Genomic DNA, 19,867 nt, shown 5'->3' on the forward strand with positions numbered 1-19,867 from the left:
AACGTTACAACAGTTGTGATATGCTAACTCTTGATCCCCAAAAGCTAAAAGTATCTCATGGATCATTCATCAGATGTCATCAAGATATAACAAAATGTAAAATTTTAAAGCTGATATTATCCTAAAGTTAAAAATAATTTATCTTCAGATTTGTTTTCTGCTAATTTTGAAAAAATTCATTGACTATATTATGAAGTTAGAAGAACTTCAATCTGCTGGATCCAACTATGAGTTTAGTTACTTGGTCAGACATAGGCAACCTTTCTTGAGAAGCAGGCCACATGAGATACAGCTCATTATCAGAGGGACTGCACACTAAAAGAAATTCAAGGTTATTTTTTGTTGGCATGCTATTCAGAAAGTCCTGAAGGTCACAGGTTGTCCATGACTGAACAAGAGCTTATTAACAACAAACTTCAGTTTAATATGTAGACAACGGAATGGGGAAATTTGAGAAATTAATGTATATTCTTTAACCTCTTTATATTTACCAAAATAGAACAATTAAAAGTAACTTGCAAGAAAATAAAATACATTGGAAAATTAAATTTCTAAATGAAAGAAGAAAAAAATAACAGTAAGAAAGAAAGAAAAGCTATTTGAAAATGTAAACAATTTTATAGAAACAGACAAAATGCATGAAGTAAAAAGGTCTGCAGAATTTCCACCAAGTAATTTCATATCAGTTTCAGGAACAATCTGTAAACTGATGACACAGTTCAAAATGAGATACTTTCAATTTGGAATTGTAAAAGTTGAAAATAGTTATGGTTAAGTTCCAAATGAAATTACATAGCAAGACATCCCAGTTTTATTAAAAGTCTTTTTCCCTTTTTCTTTGTTTTTTGTTGTTTTTTTTTTCTGATATTACCCCAAATTTGTTCTCACCACTCTACCTCATTTTCCCTCCACCTAGGAGCATTCTTTTCTTTTGGAATTGGACTATTAATAATATTCAAAGAAAATGAAACAAAATTACAACAGAAAAGTAATTTAAAAACAAATTTCTATCATTCTTCAAATATTAACCAAAATTCTGTTTAAAAAAAATAAAAAAGATGAGGAAAACAAAAAGGAGTGCAACAAAAGGGAATAAAAAAAATAACATGATGAGAGAATAAATATTTTAAGAATTTCCATTGAATTTATAGAAAATTAAAAATCTCCACAACAGAGAAAATAATGAAATTCATTAAGTTGCCACACCCAGCCCTTCACAGTCATTTAAAATATGTCAGCCTAAAATATGATTTTTTTTAATGTTTTAGTGGGGGCAGTATTATTCAAATAAAAACTTTCCAAAGAAAACTATTAAAAATAAAAGAAAAGAAAAAAAATTAGAATTAGGAAAATAAAGCAGAACAAAAACCAAAAAAAAAACAAAAGACTTTATTTGTATTTATTATTTTGAAGTGATTTGAAGATGCAATTGTTTGTAGTAAACTGTGGTTGAAATAAAAGTTAAAACTCAAATTGTTCGAAGAGTGAGACCAGCGAACTGCTGTGTTGCCTCTTCATATTTAGGGAGAACATAATCGCCAAAATCCAATTTATCCATCTTTTTGACAATACAATTCTTTTAATGCCTTCAATTCCTCTATTAATGTTTTGTTTTGATTTTCCAGAACAGATACTCGATTTTCCAGGCATTTCACATATTCTTTCTTCTTCCGTCGACATTCTGAAGCTGCCTCTCTGAAAAACAGAAACAATTTTTAATACTTCAACAATCTAGTTTATTACATTGTTTTTAGACTAATGTTCTCCTAACAAGAAAGCAGAGAAAAAACTGGATTATGAACTTGTAATCCAATATCTTATCCACCTGGCTTCTCCAAAATATGTAGCTATGGTGCAAGTATGGCTGTTTGGGTACAGAGCTTGCATTGTAATCACATAGTTTCAAGTTATATCTCACTACGTGACTTCATGAACAGACATCTTCTTCTATAGTCTCAAGTTGATAAATGCCTTGTGTGTGTGTGGTGTGTGTGTGTTCATATTTGAGGCTAGGAGTCTGTGTGCCACTGCATGTATGTCTGTGCAAGTGCATACAAATGTTGAACTCCCTATCTTCACTTATTACCACCTGAGTGAAACTGTGGAGTAATGTTTACATTCTCTGTTGAAATTATGACTGGTCACTCTGCAATTTCATAGATAACAAAGTAAAAAAAAAAAAACCCTATCTTGGAAATAAGGATTGGCAACAGGGAGGGCATATGACCACGAAATGCTGCCTCAAAATAAGTCACCAGCAAAAATAGGTGTAAAACGATAAAAGGAATTATACTGAACTAGGATGTTTTATAAGACTTTCTAATGTAACTTAATGCAACAGAATAAAGCATTTTAAGTATGTGAAGAGAAAAGGGTGTGAGTTATAAGCCATTCAAATGTCCTGAGAAATAAGCATATTCAAATACTTTCTTTTCAGAAAAGTAAATAGCACTGAATCTAAGATACTTTGGATTAATATGTCCAAGACAGAAATCCTGTCCTTCTTCATATTTTGCACCATCCTCACTTAATTTCTATTTTTCAAGGGTTCTACATTTTTGTTTCAAAAATAACCATTTGATTCTAGAGATAATGAGTCAGAAACAAATATAACAAAACTTTGATTGCTCATTCACAAACATCATGTCTTTGGTTCTTTTCCCATTTTGTTTATTCTTTTACTTGTTTCAGTCATTTGACTGTGGCCATGCTGGAGCACTGCCTTAAAAGTTTTTTAGTTGAAGAAATCACCCCCCCCCCCCCCCCCACGAACATATTCTTTGTAAGCCTAGTACTTATTCTAACAGTCTCTTTTGCTGAACTGCTAAATTATGGGCACGTAAACACACCAACATCAGTTGTCAAGTGATGGTGGCAGACAAACATAAAGACATAAACACACACACACATATATATACATACACAATGAGCTTCTTTCAGTTTCCATCTACCAAATCCACTCACAAGGTTTTGGTTGGCCCAAGGCTATAGTAGAAGACACTTGCCCAAGGTGTCACACAGTGGGACTGAACCTGAAACCATGTGGCTGGGTAGCAAGCTTCTTACTGCACAGCCACTATGTTTAACATTTTATTTTATTTTTAAATGTAATTTCTGTTTTATTCACTAAATAACAGGCTAATAAAATTACAAATAGATTAAATTTTATTTCAAAACACCTTCAGCTATAACCAATTTTGAAATAAACTTTATTTACAACTCTCACCTGTTTTTTAATAGACGAAGTTCTCGCTTCCGAGCTGCTTCTTCTGATAATTGTTGAGGACTGGTAATTGGACTTCCAGTGGTTGCCATAACAACACCTTGAGGCAAAGATGTCGCAATCTGGTAAGCCTGCACATTTGTGCCACCAACTGTAACTAAAAAAGCAAAACGAATGTTCAAAGAGGAAAAAACCAAAACCCAATTAACTTCCATATCTTTTATCTTTTACTTGTTTCAGTCATAAGACTGCGGCCATGCTGGGACACCACCTTGAAGAAGCCATGTGGTTGCCAAGCAAGTTCTTACCACACAACCATGCCTATTTGCATTTTTCTTAAAATGGTAATGAAAATAATTAAGTCCATGATGGGGTTCCTAAATTTTGTCATACTAAGTCTGTGATCTAGTTCTGTTAAATAAATGACCTAATTAGTACTGGGATTAAAATTCTTGACAGCATAATGGTTGAGGTTAAAGAGGAGTAGACGTTTAACCCTTTAGTTTTAAAACTGGCCATATCTGGCTCAAATATTCTACTTGTTTTATGTTCAACCAGCCAGATATGACTTCTCACACCTACCCTACAATGTTATTCTAATAATAAAGTCATGTCATTGAAATATCAAAGCTATGAGACAATGCATGATTAATTCAAAACAATGTGAATAAATAAGCTTTACAGTTGACAAAGTAATCTGAATACTAAAGGGTTAAAGAATTTTTCTAACTCTGTAGAGGGAACATGTGGGAGGAGTAGACCCAGGAAGAGGTGGGATGAAGTGGAGAGAAAGCATCTACAAATGTTGGGAATTACAGAGGGGATGACAGGGGACCAAAACTCCTGGTGGTTTGCTGTGCTTGAAAAGATATGTCAAGCTGAGTAAAAGCATGGTTGCCCTTGCATACAGGCTCGTCTCCTGCAGCCTTCTCCAGCTGAGCATCCCTAATCATGCAGGCTCATTGGTGCTGGTGTCATGTAAAAAGTATCCATGCCAGTGCTACATAAAAGCACCCAGTACACTCTGTAAAATAGTTTACACTCTGTAAAAGAACATCCAGCCATAGAAACCATGTCAAAACAGACATGGAGCCTGAACAGCCTTCAGCTGGTCAGCTCCTGTCAAACCATCCAACCCATGGAAAACTGACGTTAAATGAGGACGATGATGATGGTAACAAAGGTTTTCTCAAGACAATGAGAATACCTCTACATGGATAATCATAGCCAGAATGCTTTTGATCATAGGTCTGCTCAACAGGGGCTTTCTATTGTTATTATGAAGAACTGTCTACACTGATTGACAGTTACCTAGCAATATAAACAAGAGAAATGGAAACAATATCCATACCTTCTCATATGTCATAACTGCAAGTGAAAAATCCTATCATTAGAAAAGTATGCTTATGACCGTAAGTAAATACTTATACATATCAAACATATGGAGCTTTGGAAAGTGAATGCTTATACTAATAATTTCTCAGCAGTGTTATACTGAAACCAATATAGAAATAAAATCACTGTGTAAATTAAGACGCACTTTTCATTTGGCTGTCAAGGCAACAAGAGTTAAATGAATTTTGACAAGAATCTTTATTAAGCTTGAAACCATATATTCATTTAGATATCTATACCCAGAACATGAACTTTATCCTCAAAGTGTCTTTCCATGTATATGTTTCAAATCATCATCATCATCATCATCATCATCAAGCATGTGTGTGTGTGTCTATCTATCTACACACACACACACATTGATCAGGCAATAATATTTTTAATACAGTGATAGAAACAAACATAAACATATCAGTTTTATCAACTTGAATCAATTTATTTCCTCTCTAAACACTTGTACAGCTTCTGATAAGCACTACATTCAACAATGACTTACATTGGTTTCTTTAACCTTGAGAAGTTTAACAGAAGCCAATTTATTGCTCTTTAAAAGCAAATCTTCAACAGTATTTGGAACAAATTGCTTGTTTATGAACCCCAATCATAACATCTCAAATTTCTTGGACCATAAGATTCCTGCAGCTTGACAACTTTACTATGGTGTAATAAATAGGGTTCTCTCACAGTTAAGCTAGTCTGGTGCAACACAGGCAAAGTCTGTTTCACTCTACCCTCCTTGTGCTTTATAATTTGTTCACTGTCTCTCCAAGCTACCCATATTACTTGACAGATAATTCTTCTCCAACCAATGTACAAATCTCAGAGAATCACACTGAAAACATCATACAATATGGACATGTACCAAAAGAGATGACAGAGGACTGAGATATGTGGCACATTGCTGTACTCAAGAAGGCCTGCCCACCACAATAAAATCAAGATCCTAAAACCAAGGTGTCACATAAAAAGCATTGGTGTGGGTGCTGGTGCCACATAAAAAGCAGTGGTGATGGTGCCATGTAAAAAGCACCCAGTACACTCTGTAAAGTGGTTTGCATTAGGAAGAGCATCCAGCCATACAAACCAAACCAAAACAGTCTATGTAACCTGGTGCCACCCTTGGCTTTACCAGTTCCTTTCAAGCTGTCCAAGCCATGCCAGCATGGAAAATGGACATTAAATGTTGTTGATGATGATAATGATGATGATGATGAATACTGAGATCACTCTCCCAGACCAGAAACTATTTCAGCTTTGAGTAGCAATGGAGTATGACACTACTCTAAATTATTACTTATATTACTGTAAAACTCCATGTAATATGCACACTTTTCTTCACCAAAATTAAGATTAAAATATGAGGGGCATCAAATACTTGGAATTAAGCTGCTAAGCTTTTCTCCACCAACTTCTAGTAAGAAAAGGCACAAAATAATGTAGTGATAAACCTTATTATTTTTTGCATATCAACACATTTTATATAAAATGAAATATCAAAAATTAATGGAAAAGTTTGGATAATGATAATGAAATGAAAAGTGAGCCACTATATAACTAGAAGAGGCAAACTGGTACATGATGAGTTTATTTTAACAACGTTTAAAGTAAAAAGTTAACTTCTCAAGTCATGCCAACTCATAAGGGCCAGTTTCTTGGTTTCCATGGTGTATAAATTCCCCACCTGGACAGGTCACTGGTCTGTTGCAGGGTTACACATTTTTGGCAGCTGAGTGGACAGGAGCAATGTGAAATGAAGTGTTTTGCTCAAGAACACGTGTTGCCCAGTCCAGGAATTGAAACCACAATCTTACGATCATTAATCCAATACCCTAATCACTAAGCCATGTGCCTCCATTTTAACACTGTTTGCTCCTATGAAATTTCAAACTCTGGTCCACCTCGGTCAAATCCTGTCACAGGCCCAATTCTCCCTTCTCTTAGTAACTTATTCCTTATTATCATTATCCAAACTTTTCTTCTAAGCATTCTGTTCCATAATTCTTTCCAAGAGCTGCATCCCACTGGAATTCTTGCCTCCAGTCACATTGTACATGCAAAGACTAAACTGCAGAAATTTAAAGTGAACCTTGGCCATATCAATCTCTCCAGTCTGTCCTTAATTACCAGTCCAAAAATGTTTGCAAAATCTATGAATATTCCTTTGCTTTACCCAAATTAACTTTAAAAAATAATTGTGTCCATGTGCCAAAATTTGAAAAGTTATGAAGCAATATATTTATTCAAAAGAGAATTTTTGAGAAAAATTTTACTTTAGTTTCAAAAATACTGAAGGGCAAAATAACTCTATAAATCCCAAATAGATTTATGAATACTGAACACTCCATATGCAAATATTGATTGATGGGTGCAAAAGTAAAACAAAATCATCATCATTATCTGTTTTCCATGCTGGCATGGGTTGGATGGTTTAACAGGTGCTGGCCAGCTAAGGAGCTGTCAGCTGTCCAAACTCTGTCTGTTGTGGCATGGTTTCAACAGCTGGATGCCTTTCCTAATGCCAACCACTTTACAGAGTGTGCTGGGTGCTTTTTATGTGCCATCAACATCATCATTTAACATCCATCTTCCATGCATGCATGCATGGGTAGGATGGTTGACAGGAGCCAAGGCTACTGTGTCTGTATTGGCAGGGATATTATGGCTGGATGCCCTTCCTAACACCAGCCACTCCACAGAGTGGACTCAGTGCTTTTTTACATGGCACTAGCACAGGCGAAGTTAGTTTTGGCAAGATTTTTACAGCTGGATGCCCCTCCAGACACCAACAACATTACAGTGTGGACTGGATGCTTTTAATGTGGCACCAGTACTGGCAAGGTAACCAAGTAGCTCACAACAGAAAAGGAATTATGAAAGGAGCAGGGCATGTGTCAGAGGATGAAAGTTAGAGTGTGACAAAGAGACAGAAGCAGGTGTCTTGCCACAACAGAGGGGACATTAGAGGAGGTGATCCAGTACCAAATGATGAAAGGGTAGGGTGTAACAGAGAAATAGAGAGGCAGAAATAGGTGTCATGCTATAGGGGAGGTACATGGTTACAGAGAGAGAGAGAGAGAGAGAGAGAGAGAGAGAGAGAGGGGACCAGAAACAAGTGTGCTGATGTATAAGTGATACTTGATTACCTAGTCAGAGGAAAAACAAGAGAAGGAGAGAGAGTGACCAAAAGGAAGGAGAGGGAGAGAGAGAGAGAGAGAGAGAGAGAGTAGGAAACAGCAAAAGTGTAAGAGAGTGCAGAAGAGAGATGGTGTAACAAGAATATGAGTGTAGAACCTGGTTAGAAAAGTAAGGTGTGGGTGATGGGGGGAGCAGTAATACAGTGTGTACGGCAGTGAAAGCAAGAAAGGGGACGGAAAAACAATCTTAATATATGAGGGGGAAATGTGAAGAAGAGAAAGATACAATTAGAAGAGTTGTAGCTTGATTTCTTAGGGAAGAGTAGGTGAAAAGTGTGTTCTTACATGTGGGTGGGATACAGCTCTTCTAGCACTCAGTTTTGTAGACGGGTCTTCACGAGGACCTCATATCGCCAAACATCTCCATCTACTGTCATTTCCTCCGTGAGCCCCAGCATCCTAAGATCAGTCCTTATCAGTTCATCCCATGTCTTCCTGAGTCTCCCTCTTCCACAGGTACCATCCACTTTCAGCGACAGGCACTTCTGTATACAGCTGTCATCACTCATATGCATCACATGCTCAAACCAACGCAATATCCTCTCCTGCATATCACATTTAATCCCTCTTATGCTTAACTTTTCTCTCAACACAGTTGTGCTTTGTCGGTCATGCACACTGGTGTTGCAAATCCAACAGAGCATACTACCTTCATTTCTTTCCAGCCTATGCATATCCTCTGCAGTCAGAACCCATGCCTCACTACCATGTAACATAGCTGTTCTCACACAAGCGTCATACAACCTACCTTTCACTCTGAGAGAGAGTCCTTTTACTGCCAACAGAAGTAATAGTTCTCTGAACTTCCTCCACCCTATTCTTATTCTAGAAACAATACTTTCAGAGCATCCACCACCCTTACTAATTTGGTCACCTAAATAGCAGAAACTATCTACTACCTCAAGAGAGCCTCCTGGGCATTTGAGAGAGTTTAAGTTCCTCGTGCTCTTGGTACTTACTGTTCCTGCACATCCGCCACACAAAAACAACCTTATCTGATAATCTTCCCACAATTCCACTGCATCTCTCATGCGTCCATAGCTTACACTTGGTGCAGTGCATGAAATTACATTCCACTCCTTTCTTACATATTGAACAGAGCCATTTGCCACCTGGAATGAGAGTCATGTCTCCTTTCCTGCTAACAACTTTAATCTTAGCCCTTCAATTCCAGGTTTTGTTTTCAAACCTAGAACCTCTTCAAATTCTGCAATAAGAGCAGAATCATCCGCATATAGTAGTTCCCATGGGCACAATATTTCATTTGATAAATGTTAACTTATTTACATGTCTATATATTTACTAAAATTGCAAAAAATACAAAAATGAGGCAAATGAAATCCTAAAATTGATATTTCTCAGCATCAACTTTTAATCTTTGACATTGTGGACGCTCCTGTCGTAGATGACAGATGAAGGTTCTGTTGGACAACCTGCTCAGATGATTTGTTCACAGTGATTAAATGTTTGTGCTGCACGTTAGTTCACTCTCACCATCAATTTGACATTTCCTGTACAGGTGCAATATATATATATACACACAAAACTCATAAATTTTCAAATAAAATATACTGCAATGTGTTTGGCATGTAAAAAGTTATTGGATAAGTAGGATGTATGGGAAGTAATTGCATGCCTTACAACTACATTTGCTTTCCTTATTGGAAAACTAGAAATAGAATTCCTAAGAAATTCATTCTGGACTTAATAATAGAGAACTACTACTATTATACTGTGGGAAAATGAATTAAGTTAATGTTTGTGACAAAGCCCCAACATTTAGAACTACATTATTCTATGTGTAAGCAATGGCTAAAAGAAAGAGTTGAACGAGGTAATGGCTCACTTTACATCAAAGTAAGTAAAAAGATCAACGAGAGATCAACATCCCTTAGAAATGTTTGCTTTCCTTATTGTACAAATAGAAACAGAAGTCCTAAGAAATTCATTCTGGACTTAATAATAGAGAACAGCTACTATTATATTGTGGGGAAATGGATTCAGTTAATTTACTTACCAGGAATTAAAAATTGTCCATCAGGACCTTGGGCATACTGTACAATAGTGGCAGTACCAGATGTTGTACCAGCACCAGATGATGGATTTGCATTGGTCATTGTTAATGTTTGAAGACCTTGACCAGCCACTGTTCCTTCTGGATGTGTAGTTATTTGGATGGCACCAGATGGGACTAATGCTAAAATAAAATGGAAAAAGGAAACAAAAATGTAATATTATACTGCCATAGCAGAAGTAAATATATATTTTTAGAAGCATTGAAATGTGAGTTCAGTTTATAGCAAAATGAAATAGACATAAAATAGTAAAAACAGTTAAACTTGAATGTGTGAAATTAAGCATAACAATTTTGGAAAAATAGTGTGTATATGTGTGTTATAGAAAGAGAATGATCTCACTTTCAAATTATAAAGAGAGAAACACTATGAACATTTCAATAAGGGAGAACTAAATATTCTTCCAAATTCATAACATAAGAGAAATAAAAAGAAGCAAACAATCTCTGCAAATCAAAATCTCCATACAAAAGAAGTTGTTTGCAAAACAAAGAATAAAACTCTAAAAAGACATTGTGTGTGTGTGTTTAAAAAACATACAGTAACACATCTTCCAGGAGACAATGTCAAAGAGTAATCAGAAGACACAAATTCTCAAAGTAACTCTTGGAGGTAAATTCATTAGTCAGATCTTAAAAGCTCCTTAATTCATTATGTACTGGTTCAAGAGTGTAGGCAATTGAAATCACTCAGGTTTGGTGATCTCATTCATCTACTAACTAAAAATGGCTAATTGAAACTACCAAAAGTATCAGTGTGATAGTGGTACTTCCAAGATTATAACAATAAACTAATTAAGTCTTTGACATACTAAAAGCAACTTATTAAAAAATTACAATTTGAACAATCTATGCTAAAATGTTGCCATATATAAGGTTTTGTTGCTTCAAGAAGAAAAACTGAAAACACAAGAACTATGATGACCAAATGAAGGCACTTCAATATTCACCAGCTAGAAATGGCAGCCAAATCTACCTTCAATTAAATGCACTTAAAAAAGAAGCGTACTATCTTGAATAACATGATGCTTTAAAATACATTAAACCTGAGGGAAAAAAGACAGGATGACTTTGGTTCACCATAGGTCTTCTCAATCAAATTGGGACTAAACTACAACATTTACTCCCACAACTGGATAATTAAAATGATGAATGAAATCTAGCAACAAAAAGAAAAGAGCCACAACAGTTCATATAAGTATAAGAATTTATAGCAATATCAAATCCATAAGAAATAAAACAAATCTCAAGAAAAAAAGGATGATAATCAGATACATTAATAAAATTGAAATCTTGATGCAAACATACTTAATTATTTCCAAGCAGCTTAAATAGAAAAACTGAGGATTAAACAGATAATTACTAATAATGAACTTCTTGATAAAGACATTCGAGCGAGATCGTTGCCAGTGCCACTGGACTGGCTCCTGTGCAGGTGGCATGTAAAATACACCATTTTGAGCATGGCCGTTGCCAGTACCGCCTGACTGGCCTTCGTGCCGGTGGCACATAAAAGCACCCACTACACTCTCAGAGTAGTTGGTGTTAGGAAGGGCATCCAGCTGTAGAAACTCTGCCAAATCAGATTGGAGCTTGGTGTAGCCATCTGGTTCACCAGTCCTCAGTCAAATCGTCCAACCCATGCTAGCATGGAAAGTGGACGTTAAACGATGATGATGATGATGATATGTGAGAATACAATTTAGGATTACATTTTTTTGTAGATTGTCTGTAATAACAAAACTTCCAAAGCATCTAAACCAACAGAAAAACTTAAGCCTTGAAGGGATTTTAAGGACTGATACTCATGGTATAAAGTAAAAGAGAGACTGTTCTTTCCCCAGACTGAATACTAGTCTACCACAGGTGAAAATTGTCACATGATCTAGTATCAATTTTCAATAATCAAGTAAAACGAAATTAATTTTTTGTTGGGCAAGTGTTTGCTACTATAGTCTTAAGTCAACTACTTCCTTGTAAATGAAATTGGTAGATGGAAACTGTGAAAACGTGTGTGTGTGTGTGTTTGCCTGTATATGCCTTAATGTTTGACATCACTTGAAAGAAACAATGTCTGAGTTTTATCTCCTGAGGTATGAAAACTAGAAATTACTAAAATAAATAAATAAATAAATAAAACAACTGGAGTCACATAACTGATTAAAATCTTTCAAGCAGTCGTCCAGCATGGCCACAGTCTAGTGATTGAAACAAGTAAAAAGTAATAAAGAATAGAACAAACTTCAGTAGAATTCTGGTTTAAGTACCCCATATAACCCCGCATAACTTTTTATTTTTTTTATTTTGAGGAATTTTCAGAAAATTTTTGCAAATTCATAAAATTATGCAAAAAGCAACAAAAAGATTATTTTGAGTGTGATTTAAAAGCAATTTAACTGTTACTTTTAGCTCATCCCATGACTGCCTGATACTTTACTTGTTTCTTTGTTACTCTGACATGTATTGATGATTTTTAATATTTTTCTCTCCTTAAACACATTTAATGAAATAATGATGCACCCAAGGTCCATTGCTGGGGTTTAAGCAAAAAATTCGGACTGTCTGTATTTTAAACTCTGACTTGTAAAACGAATTCAAAAAAGAGTGGAACTTTTAGGATCTAGGAGTAGGAGATTTGAAAAATTTTCTGAAAATTTTTTTGTCTTAATCATATGAATTCCTCTGTGTAGAACGCAAATTCGCAAAAATTTTCTGAAAATTTCCAAAAATAAAAAAAAGTTAAAAAAGTTATGAGGGACTATATGGGATGCTTAAACCAGAATTCCATCCAAACTTCTTTGCTTGGAAACAACAAGATACCAACAATAGATTAGTTTTAAACTTAAGATCTATGAGCAATCTATTTACTCTAGAGTTTTCTCTTTTAACAATATGGACATTCAGATATTCAGCAAGTAGATATAATCTACTGTGAAGTGCAGCTGGTAGCTATTTTCTATTACTTAGGTAAGGAGTAGAATGTATAACAAAATCTAGATCTAAAAGATACAGAAATTATACACTCTTAGCGACATACCAATTACACTGTATAACATGATTTTTGTCCTTGGGTAGCAACTGTTATTTCCTATTTGCTTACACTTTATAAAATATGAAAAATAGCTAATATTTTCCATCAAAGTTTGTTTTTGTTACATTTATTCAAACCCCAAAGAATCCCTGTCAACATATGGCTAAGATGTTCCCTGACTACTTCTGCTCATCATCAGAGATGCACATATTGTCAGTCACTAAGAGACATGCTCAAGTGGTTGAAGTCAAGCAAAATGACAAGCAAATCTATGATATTCTTTTCTACTCTAGGCAGGCACAAGGCCCAAAATTTTGTGGGGAGGGGTCCAATCGATTACATTGACCCCAGTATGCAACTAGTACTTAATTTATCGATTCCCAGAAGGATGAAAGGCAAAGTCAACCTCGGTGGAATTTGAACCCAGAACATAAAGACAAATGAAATACCGCTAAGCATTTTGCCTGGTGTGCTAACGTTTCTGCCAGCTCACTGCCTTGCAAATCTGTGATATTAAACAGAATATTTGCTATAACAATATTTCTGCTTCAGCAACTCAAGGCTGAATCTGTCTGAAATAGATTGGTTTCAAAACATTGATGTCCAGGTGACAAAAGCAAAGTTTAAAGGGAATAGTAGTCATTTCCTTTGATTTCTAGATAGAAGCAAATAGGAAATAACACCTACCAACCAAGGATAAACACAAAAAAAATTATAATTTTGTTACTGTTATCACATACCATACATTGGAAGTTGAATGAGATTAAAACTTGCATAGAGATTTTTCAAACAAAAATGACAGGAACAATATTAAAATATTTTAAAAGGTGATCATGAACTGCATTTAAATTGTAACCCCATGTTGCAATTTAAAATTATCAGTGGTGGCTAGGCACAAGTATGGTGAGGAGAAGTCAAGGCTGGGTTGTTAAGAAGTTTGTTTCCCAACCATATGGTTTTAGGTTCAGTCCCACTGCAAGGCACCTTGATCAAGTCTTTTCTAGCCACTGGCTGACCAAAGCCTTGTAAGGGGATTTAGTAGATGGAAGCTGAAAGAAACCTATTGTGAAAGAGTGTGTGTGTGTTTCTTTATATTTGATCTTCCCCCAAAATCATAAGCTACAAGCAAGTGATGTTGTCACTTCTCCCTCTTGTCAACAAACCACCTGCTGGCTCTGTGCCTTTAAAGTCATATAAAATAATAGATCCCTTACTTGTAAAATAGGTAAGGGTTGGCAACAGAAAGGGCATCCAGCTGTAAAACAATGCCTAAATAATATATTTGAGTAACCCAAGCTAGTATAGAAAAGCAATTCACACAACAAATGAAGTTCATTCTCCTTTTCAACAAAAACAGAAACCAATCTTAAAATAGTTCATTCTCAGCCTTGTAGATATTTATATGCATCACCATAATTTTTACATTCATTTTGCCATGCTGGCATAGATTTATTCTAGATATATTAATAACTACTGATGAAAGAAAAATTATAACTTTAAAGCAAAACTTGAGAAAAATGCATACAATTGTAATTTAAGCAACATGATTATGTTAATCAAATAAAATATATACTCTAAGTTTACATTGCCTTTTGAAAATGAGACGAAATATTTTATTTCAAAAAAGACTAATAACCTCTTCAGATTGAAGGGATTATGTCAGTGCTGTAACTTTAACCCTTTAGTTTTGAAACCAGCTATATCAAACCCAAATATACTACTGGTTTTATGTTCAAACTGAAATGTCTGGCCAGTCACACCTACTCTACAAATGTCAATCTAAAAACTAAATAATCACATCACTGAAATCTCCAAGCTGTGCCTGATTAATTCAAAACACTACACTGAAGAACGACCTGAGGAAGCTGAACCTTTCAGGCAAGACACAAGGATTGAGATACCTGGTGTCTGGCTGTACTCAAGAAGACCTGTACTCTGCAGCAGAAGTGTTAGGACCAATCCTTTAGATGGTGTGAAGCACTTGTGACAGTGCCATGCAAAAGTGCCCATGTGGTGCCACATAAAAGTGTTTGTGCAGCGACATGTAAAAGTGCCCGTGCAGTGCCACATAATAAATACCAGCACACTCTGCAAAGTGGTTGGCATTAGGAAGGGCATCCAGACGTAGAAACCATGCCAAATCAGACTGTAGTCTGGTGCAGCATCACCCCCAACCCTAACCCCAGCTTGCCAGCTCTGGTTACACCATCCAACCCATGGGACATTAAATGAGGACGATGATGATGATGATGATGATGAATGTGAATAAACAAGCATTACATTTGACAGATCAATTTGAATGTTAATGGGTTAAACTGTGATTATTTAACAACGTACTTTGTCAAGGTTAAAACATAGATTCGAGTGGTTTGAGCAAATTTATGTATATTACAGGCACTTTACTCCCTCTTAACAAAATGTTTACATCACTCCACCAGTAACCCTTTTACAGCCAACTAATCAAAAAATATAACCCATTGCAGGTGATGAAAATTTCAATGAAGTATTCATACATGGATAAAAATGGAAAAGAAAAACTTGTCTAAATTAACAGTGGGTACAAATTTCTAAATGCATACAAATTAATTTACATGTTAGTCTGTTACAAAGTCCTAATGTAAATCTAAATATAACTATTTGTTATCTCACTAACCCTCTTTACCAAACAGTTTCTGACACTACATATAAAACATGAAGTTGACAAGTTATTTCTTCAGTGCTAACATGCAATAGTATTACATAAAATTCCATGCTTTTTTTTTTTAATAACACAGAGATGATATAGATAAAAACATGGTGAATATTATACAAATCAACAACAATTAGACATTACAGGAAATATAATAACTGACAGCTCTCATTGAGGTTGGAGTTTTGAACAAAATAATTCAAAAGATTACTTAAAGAATCTGCCTTAAAGAGGCAACATTCAAAGTAATTTAAAACACTAATTTATCAGAGCCACATACATAAAAATGTGCAAGATAAAAAGTGCAACACAAAAAAGTTACAGTGTTGTTAAAGTGAAAGTGATCAGTTAAAAATATAGCTGTGTGAGATTAACTGCAATAAATTTTTTAATGAAACATGAGGTAGGTGAAAGCGTGGCTGTGTGGTTAAGAAGTTTGCTTTCCAACCACATGGCTTTGGGTTCAGTCCCACTGTGTAGCACCTGGGGCAAATGTTCTCTATTATGGTCCCAGGCTGACCAAAGCCTTGTGAGTGGATTTAGAAGAAAACTGAAAGAAGGCCATTACATATGTGCATGTGTGTATGTTGTGCATGTAAGTGAGCAATTGTGTGTGTGTGTGTGTGTGTGTGTGTGTGTGTGTGTCTTCTTGTCTTGGCAGCACATGATGGTTCTATGCATGCATCACCATCATTACAATGGTGCCATTCATTTTCAATCTTCTGTGAAAACATTACTTTACTTAGAAACAGGAGAGGGTTGGTGACAAGGTTATCTGGCCATAGGAAATCTACATTAATGAATACTGGTTGATCTATGCAAGCATAGTAAAGTGAAAATTAAAATTATAATTAAAAAAATTATGATGAGGAGAGTTCACTAAAACCTCAGTATATCTTAAATATCTATCGTTTTAAATAACCAGTCATAATTAACACTGACAATGTTATATCAGAACATATTTTTTAACTTAAAAAAAAAAAATTTAATAAAATATATGAAAGAATATGAAACTGAATATGCCTCTATGTATGGCTATATGCTGAATAAATCTATTACACTTTAGAGAAATAAAGAACAGCAAATGAAACTCAAAGATGATACTGAAGATGCCTCAACATTTGGATAAAAGGAAATATTGTAGAATAAAGGAGAGATGGTGAAAACCATCAAGCAAGAATCCACAGCAATTCTCTAAATAATCACAGATGAAACTTTCATTAAATTCTTGTCTGCCATTCCTTAAGAAGAAAAACACTTCCAAGTCATGAATTACTATATATATACTTAGATATAACAGCTATGTTCATATATTTTAAAAAGTATTACTACTATTAAACATAGGTCAACTAAGTCATTGTTACTGATACAAAGTATGAAGAATCAAGTATTCAATAAAATAATTATTAAAAGTAGAGTAGCTAAGCCATATTATTGTCACAATGTTTGAAGAATAAAATACATAACAAAGCAACAGCAACAACAGATCATCAGTCTTTGATGACATTATGAAAACAACATAAAACATGGGAAAAGAATGAAATTGTGAAAGAGTAACAGAATCACTCATACAAACTGACCTCAAAAAACTATGTTATCTAAAACTGCTTCAGATTGAATGACAAGAATTTCTAGAACTGGATTCTTATAAAATCAGAAACTATCCACTTTGTCATAATATAGATGATAACTAAACAATCTACAGTTAGCTGAATAGGTCCTAAATTAAAAGGTGCTTTGATACTAATTCATGCAGTATCTAAGTGGAATCCCAAAGACCAAATCCTGAGAATTGATATAGCTATGTTGCCACAATCTTCCAAAGGTGTGAAAGTTCACTTTTTGGGAACACATCTAATTGGAGAGGTGAATATACTTACGCTATATGCAAACATATCAAACCACTTTAAGAATATACTTACGCAAACCTTCCATCTGGCTGTATACTAAAATTTAAGAAGAGAAGAAAAAAAAGAAAAACAAAATAAACATTCATAAATTTTAAACTGCTTTTTTTTTTTTTAGGTAAGTTAGTTTTAAAAAGATGTCAATAAAATCTATTTTGAATTAGTTTTGTATGTTAATCAACAATAGCAACAAAAAAAATTATCTAGGAGATTTTATTATCAAGTCTTCCTTGTGAATCAGTAATAGTTATTCAACATAAAGACAAAATAAAACAACTAGAATCATTTTTTTTCCCTCGGACATTAGTGACAAAATCTCTAATAATCACTGATGGTTTCTTGCTCAGATTTCAAGCAATATAGTAGTTGCTGCAAATTGTCACTGAAGAATTAGAATTTGATCTCTCAGGAATATATCAAAGCTCTAATTATCCTCTCTGACTGGAGAAACAGAGAGAGAAAAAAGCAAGATATGGAAACAGAAGACATGTTGACCCACTGAACAGAAAATCATTACAATACACCAATCAGAAGAATTTCTAACCAAGTAATTGATAAAATAAAATTAACAAAATAAAATGAATTAAATAAAATTTCTAGACAAGTGCATGGAACCTAAATATACCCTCAGAAAACTAATCATTAGAAACCTTTAATTGCAATTTATAAAGCAGACACAGAATTAGCAAACTAATTATGGAACATATAAGATATACAGAGAAACTAAGAATACCTGAAAAACACTTATTTAAAATGAAATATCCAACATTTTTTTTATAAAAACAAAATATTTGAAGAACAACTTGTAAAGTAGAACAAAATTATATTATTCCTGTTAACTTAAACATTGTTGAAAACAACAGAAGACCAAGACCAATAAGACTAATTACAACTGAGAAAAAATAATGAATACTTCAGTAAATGAACATTATGACAGAATCACAATATCTAATAAAAACAAAACCTGAAGTGAGAAAACAGGTTCAAAACTGACAATATGGTTTCGTAGAAGTGAAAAAGTATTCCAAAGAAATAATATTGATTTATTGAATGCGTTCATAAAATGTAACAAGTGACCAGTAAAACAACTTTAACAGAATGGATATTATATATATATATACATATATGATACAAAACAGGTATGTATGTTAGCGTGAAAAACATGAAATATTTTGAGCCACAGACAAATAAAGCAACAAGGAACTATATCACACATGCAGACAGCATTAATATTTTACTAGAAGCAAAACATCAACAATGTCAGAATTAAAATGAAGATAATTTCCAATAGTACCCCACTTACAAGCAAAGATATAGAAGCAACACACACACACACACACACTCACATCTCTCTCTCTCTCTCTCTCTTTATTATATATATATATATACACACACACACACACACACACACACACACACACACACACACATACATATATATAAATATTTAAATAAACTGATAACAAAAGCAAATGACATTATTTTGAAAGAAGAAACTGGTTTCCATGGAAATTGTTAGATAATTCTCATAACAAGCAATGATTTCATCTAAACTAATTTTTATCAAAGTAAACCAGCCATTAAGTTCTTGGTCTCTTATAAAAGTTTACAACACGCAAACACTTATATACATACACAGAGAGAAAACAAAAGTGGAATGATTAAGATCTTATATCAACCATGCAACCTACTCAAGTCACACATAAATTGTAAATTTCATTTTGAGAACATTATTAAATAAAACTCCTGTCTGTTGTGTCACTAAGTTTTTACTGAGAACATATTTTTCGAGGTTAGATGATTTGGCATCTATTTCTAGCATATAGGAGTCCACTTTTGCTGGTCATTCCTCTTATTTTTGTATGTAATATAATTTTAATCTTCGGAGTTTTTTAATATGCTAGACCACTGGTTTTAATTGATTAATATCAATTTCTACCCTTAATAATAAATAATAAATTTTAAATAATGATGTTCTCAAACCGGTAAATTAGCTGCAAAAATTTATTAACTGCAGAGTTATTTCCGGACTTAGCACGCCAGATTGAAGACATTTGAAAAGATACACTCAATGTAATTTGTAGAACTTTACACGTGCTCCCTTTTGGGTGGACGTCTTGTGTCTAGTTCTGGAAATTGTATTTTATAAATCGACAGACTACGCTAATGATCCTGCAGATATTTACTTATGTAAATTTTAACAGGTGAAACCATGGTACGTAGGTTAATCATTTTTTTATTTAGTATTTTTTCATTTGTCTTGCCCTTTTACAGTCTGTTGTGTCGCTAAATTTTTATTGAGAACATATTTTTCGAGGTTAGATGATTCAGCATCTATTTCTAGCATATAGGAG

At 34.2% G+C, this 19,867-nt stretch overlaps 1 protein-coding gene across 20 annotated transcripts in view; it reads right to left on the reverse strand.

The window, feature by feature from the left end:
• Positions 1–598: 598 nt before the first annotated feature.
• The window catches only part of LOC106881849 (cyclic AMP-responsive element-binding protein 1), a 71,763-nt gene continuing 52,494 nt past the window's right edge, over positions 599–19,867 (reverse strand). For 13 of the 20 annotated variants that reach the window (XM_089357239.1, XM_052969862.2, XM_089357217.1 and 10 more), the window contains 4 exons: positions 17,529–17,552; positions 9,830–10,009; positions 3,227–3,380; positions 599–1,695 (listed from right to left, as the gene is read on the reverse strand). In XM_089357239.1, coding sequence (XP_089213365.1) covers positions 1,551–1,695; positions 3,227–3,380; positions 9,830–10,009; positions 17,529–17,552 — 503 coding nt within the window. In that variant the 3' untranslated portion in view covers positions 599–1,550. The remainder of the gene's footprint in view (positions 1,696–3,226; positions 3,381–9,829; positions 10,010–17,528; positions 17,553–19,867) is intronic. The other 7 variants (XM_089357259.1, XM_089357244.1, XM_089357247.1 and 4 more) reach the window with 1 other exon arrangement.

This window comes from Octopus bimaculoides, chromosome 1 (genome assembly GCF_046866305.1).
Source record: "Octopus bimaculoides isolate indiv1 chromosome 1, ASM4686630v1, whole genome shotgun sequence".
Lineage (NCBI taxonomy): Eukaryota > Metazoa > Mollusca > Cephalopoda > Octopoda > Octopodidae > Octopus > Octopus bimaculoides.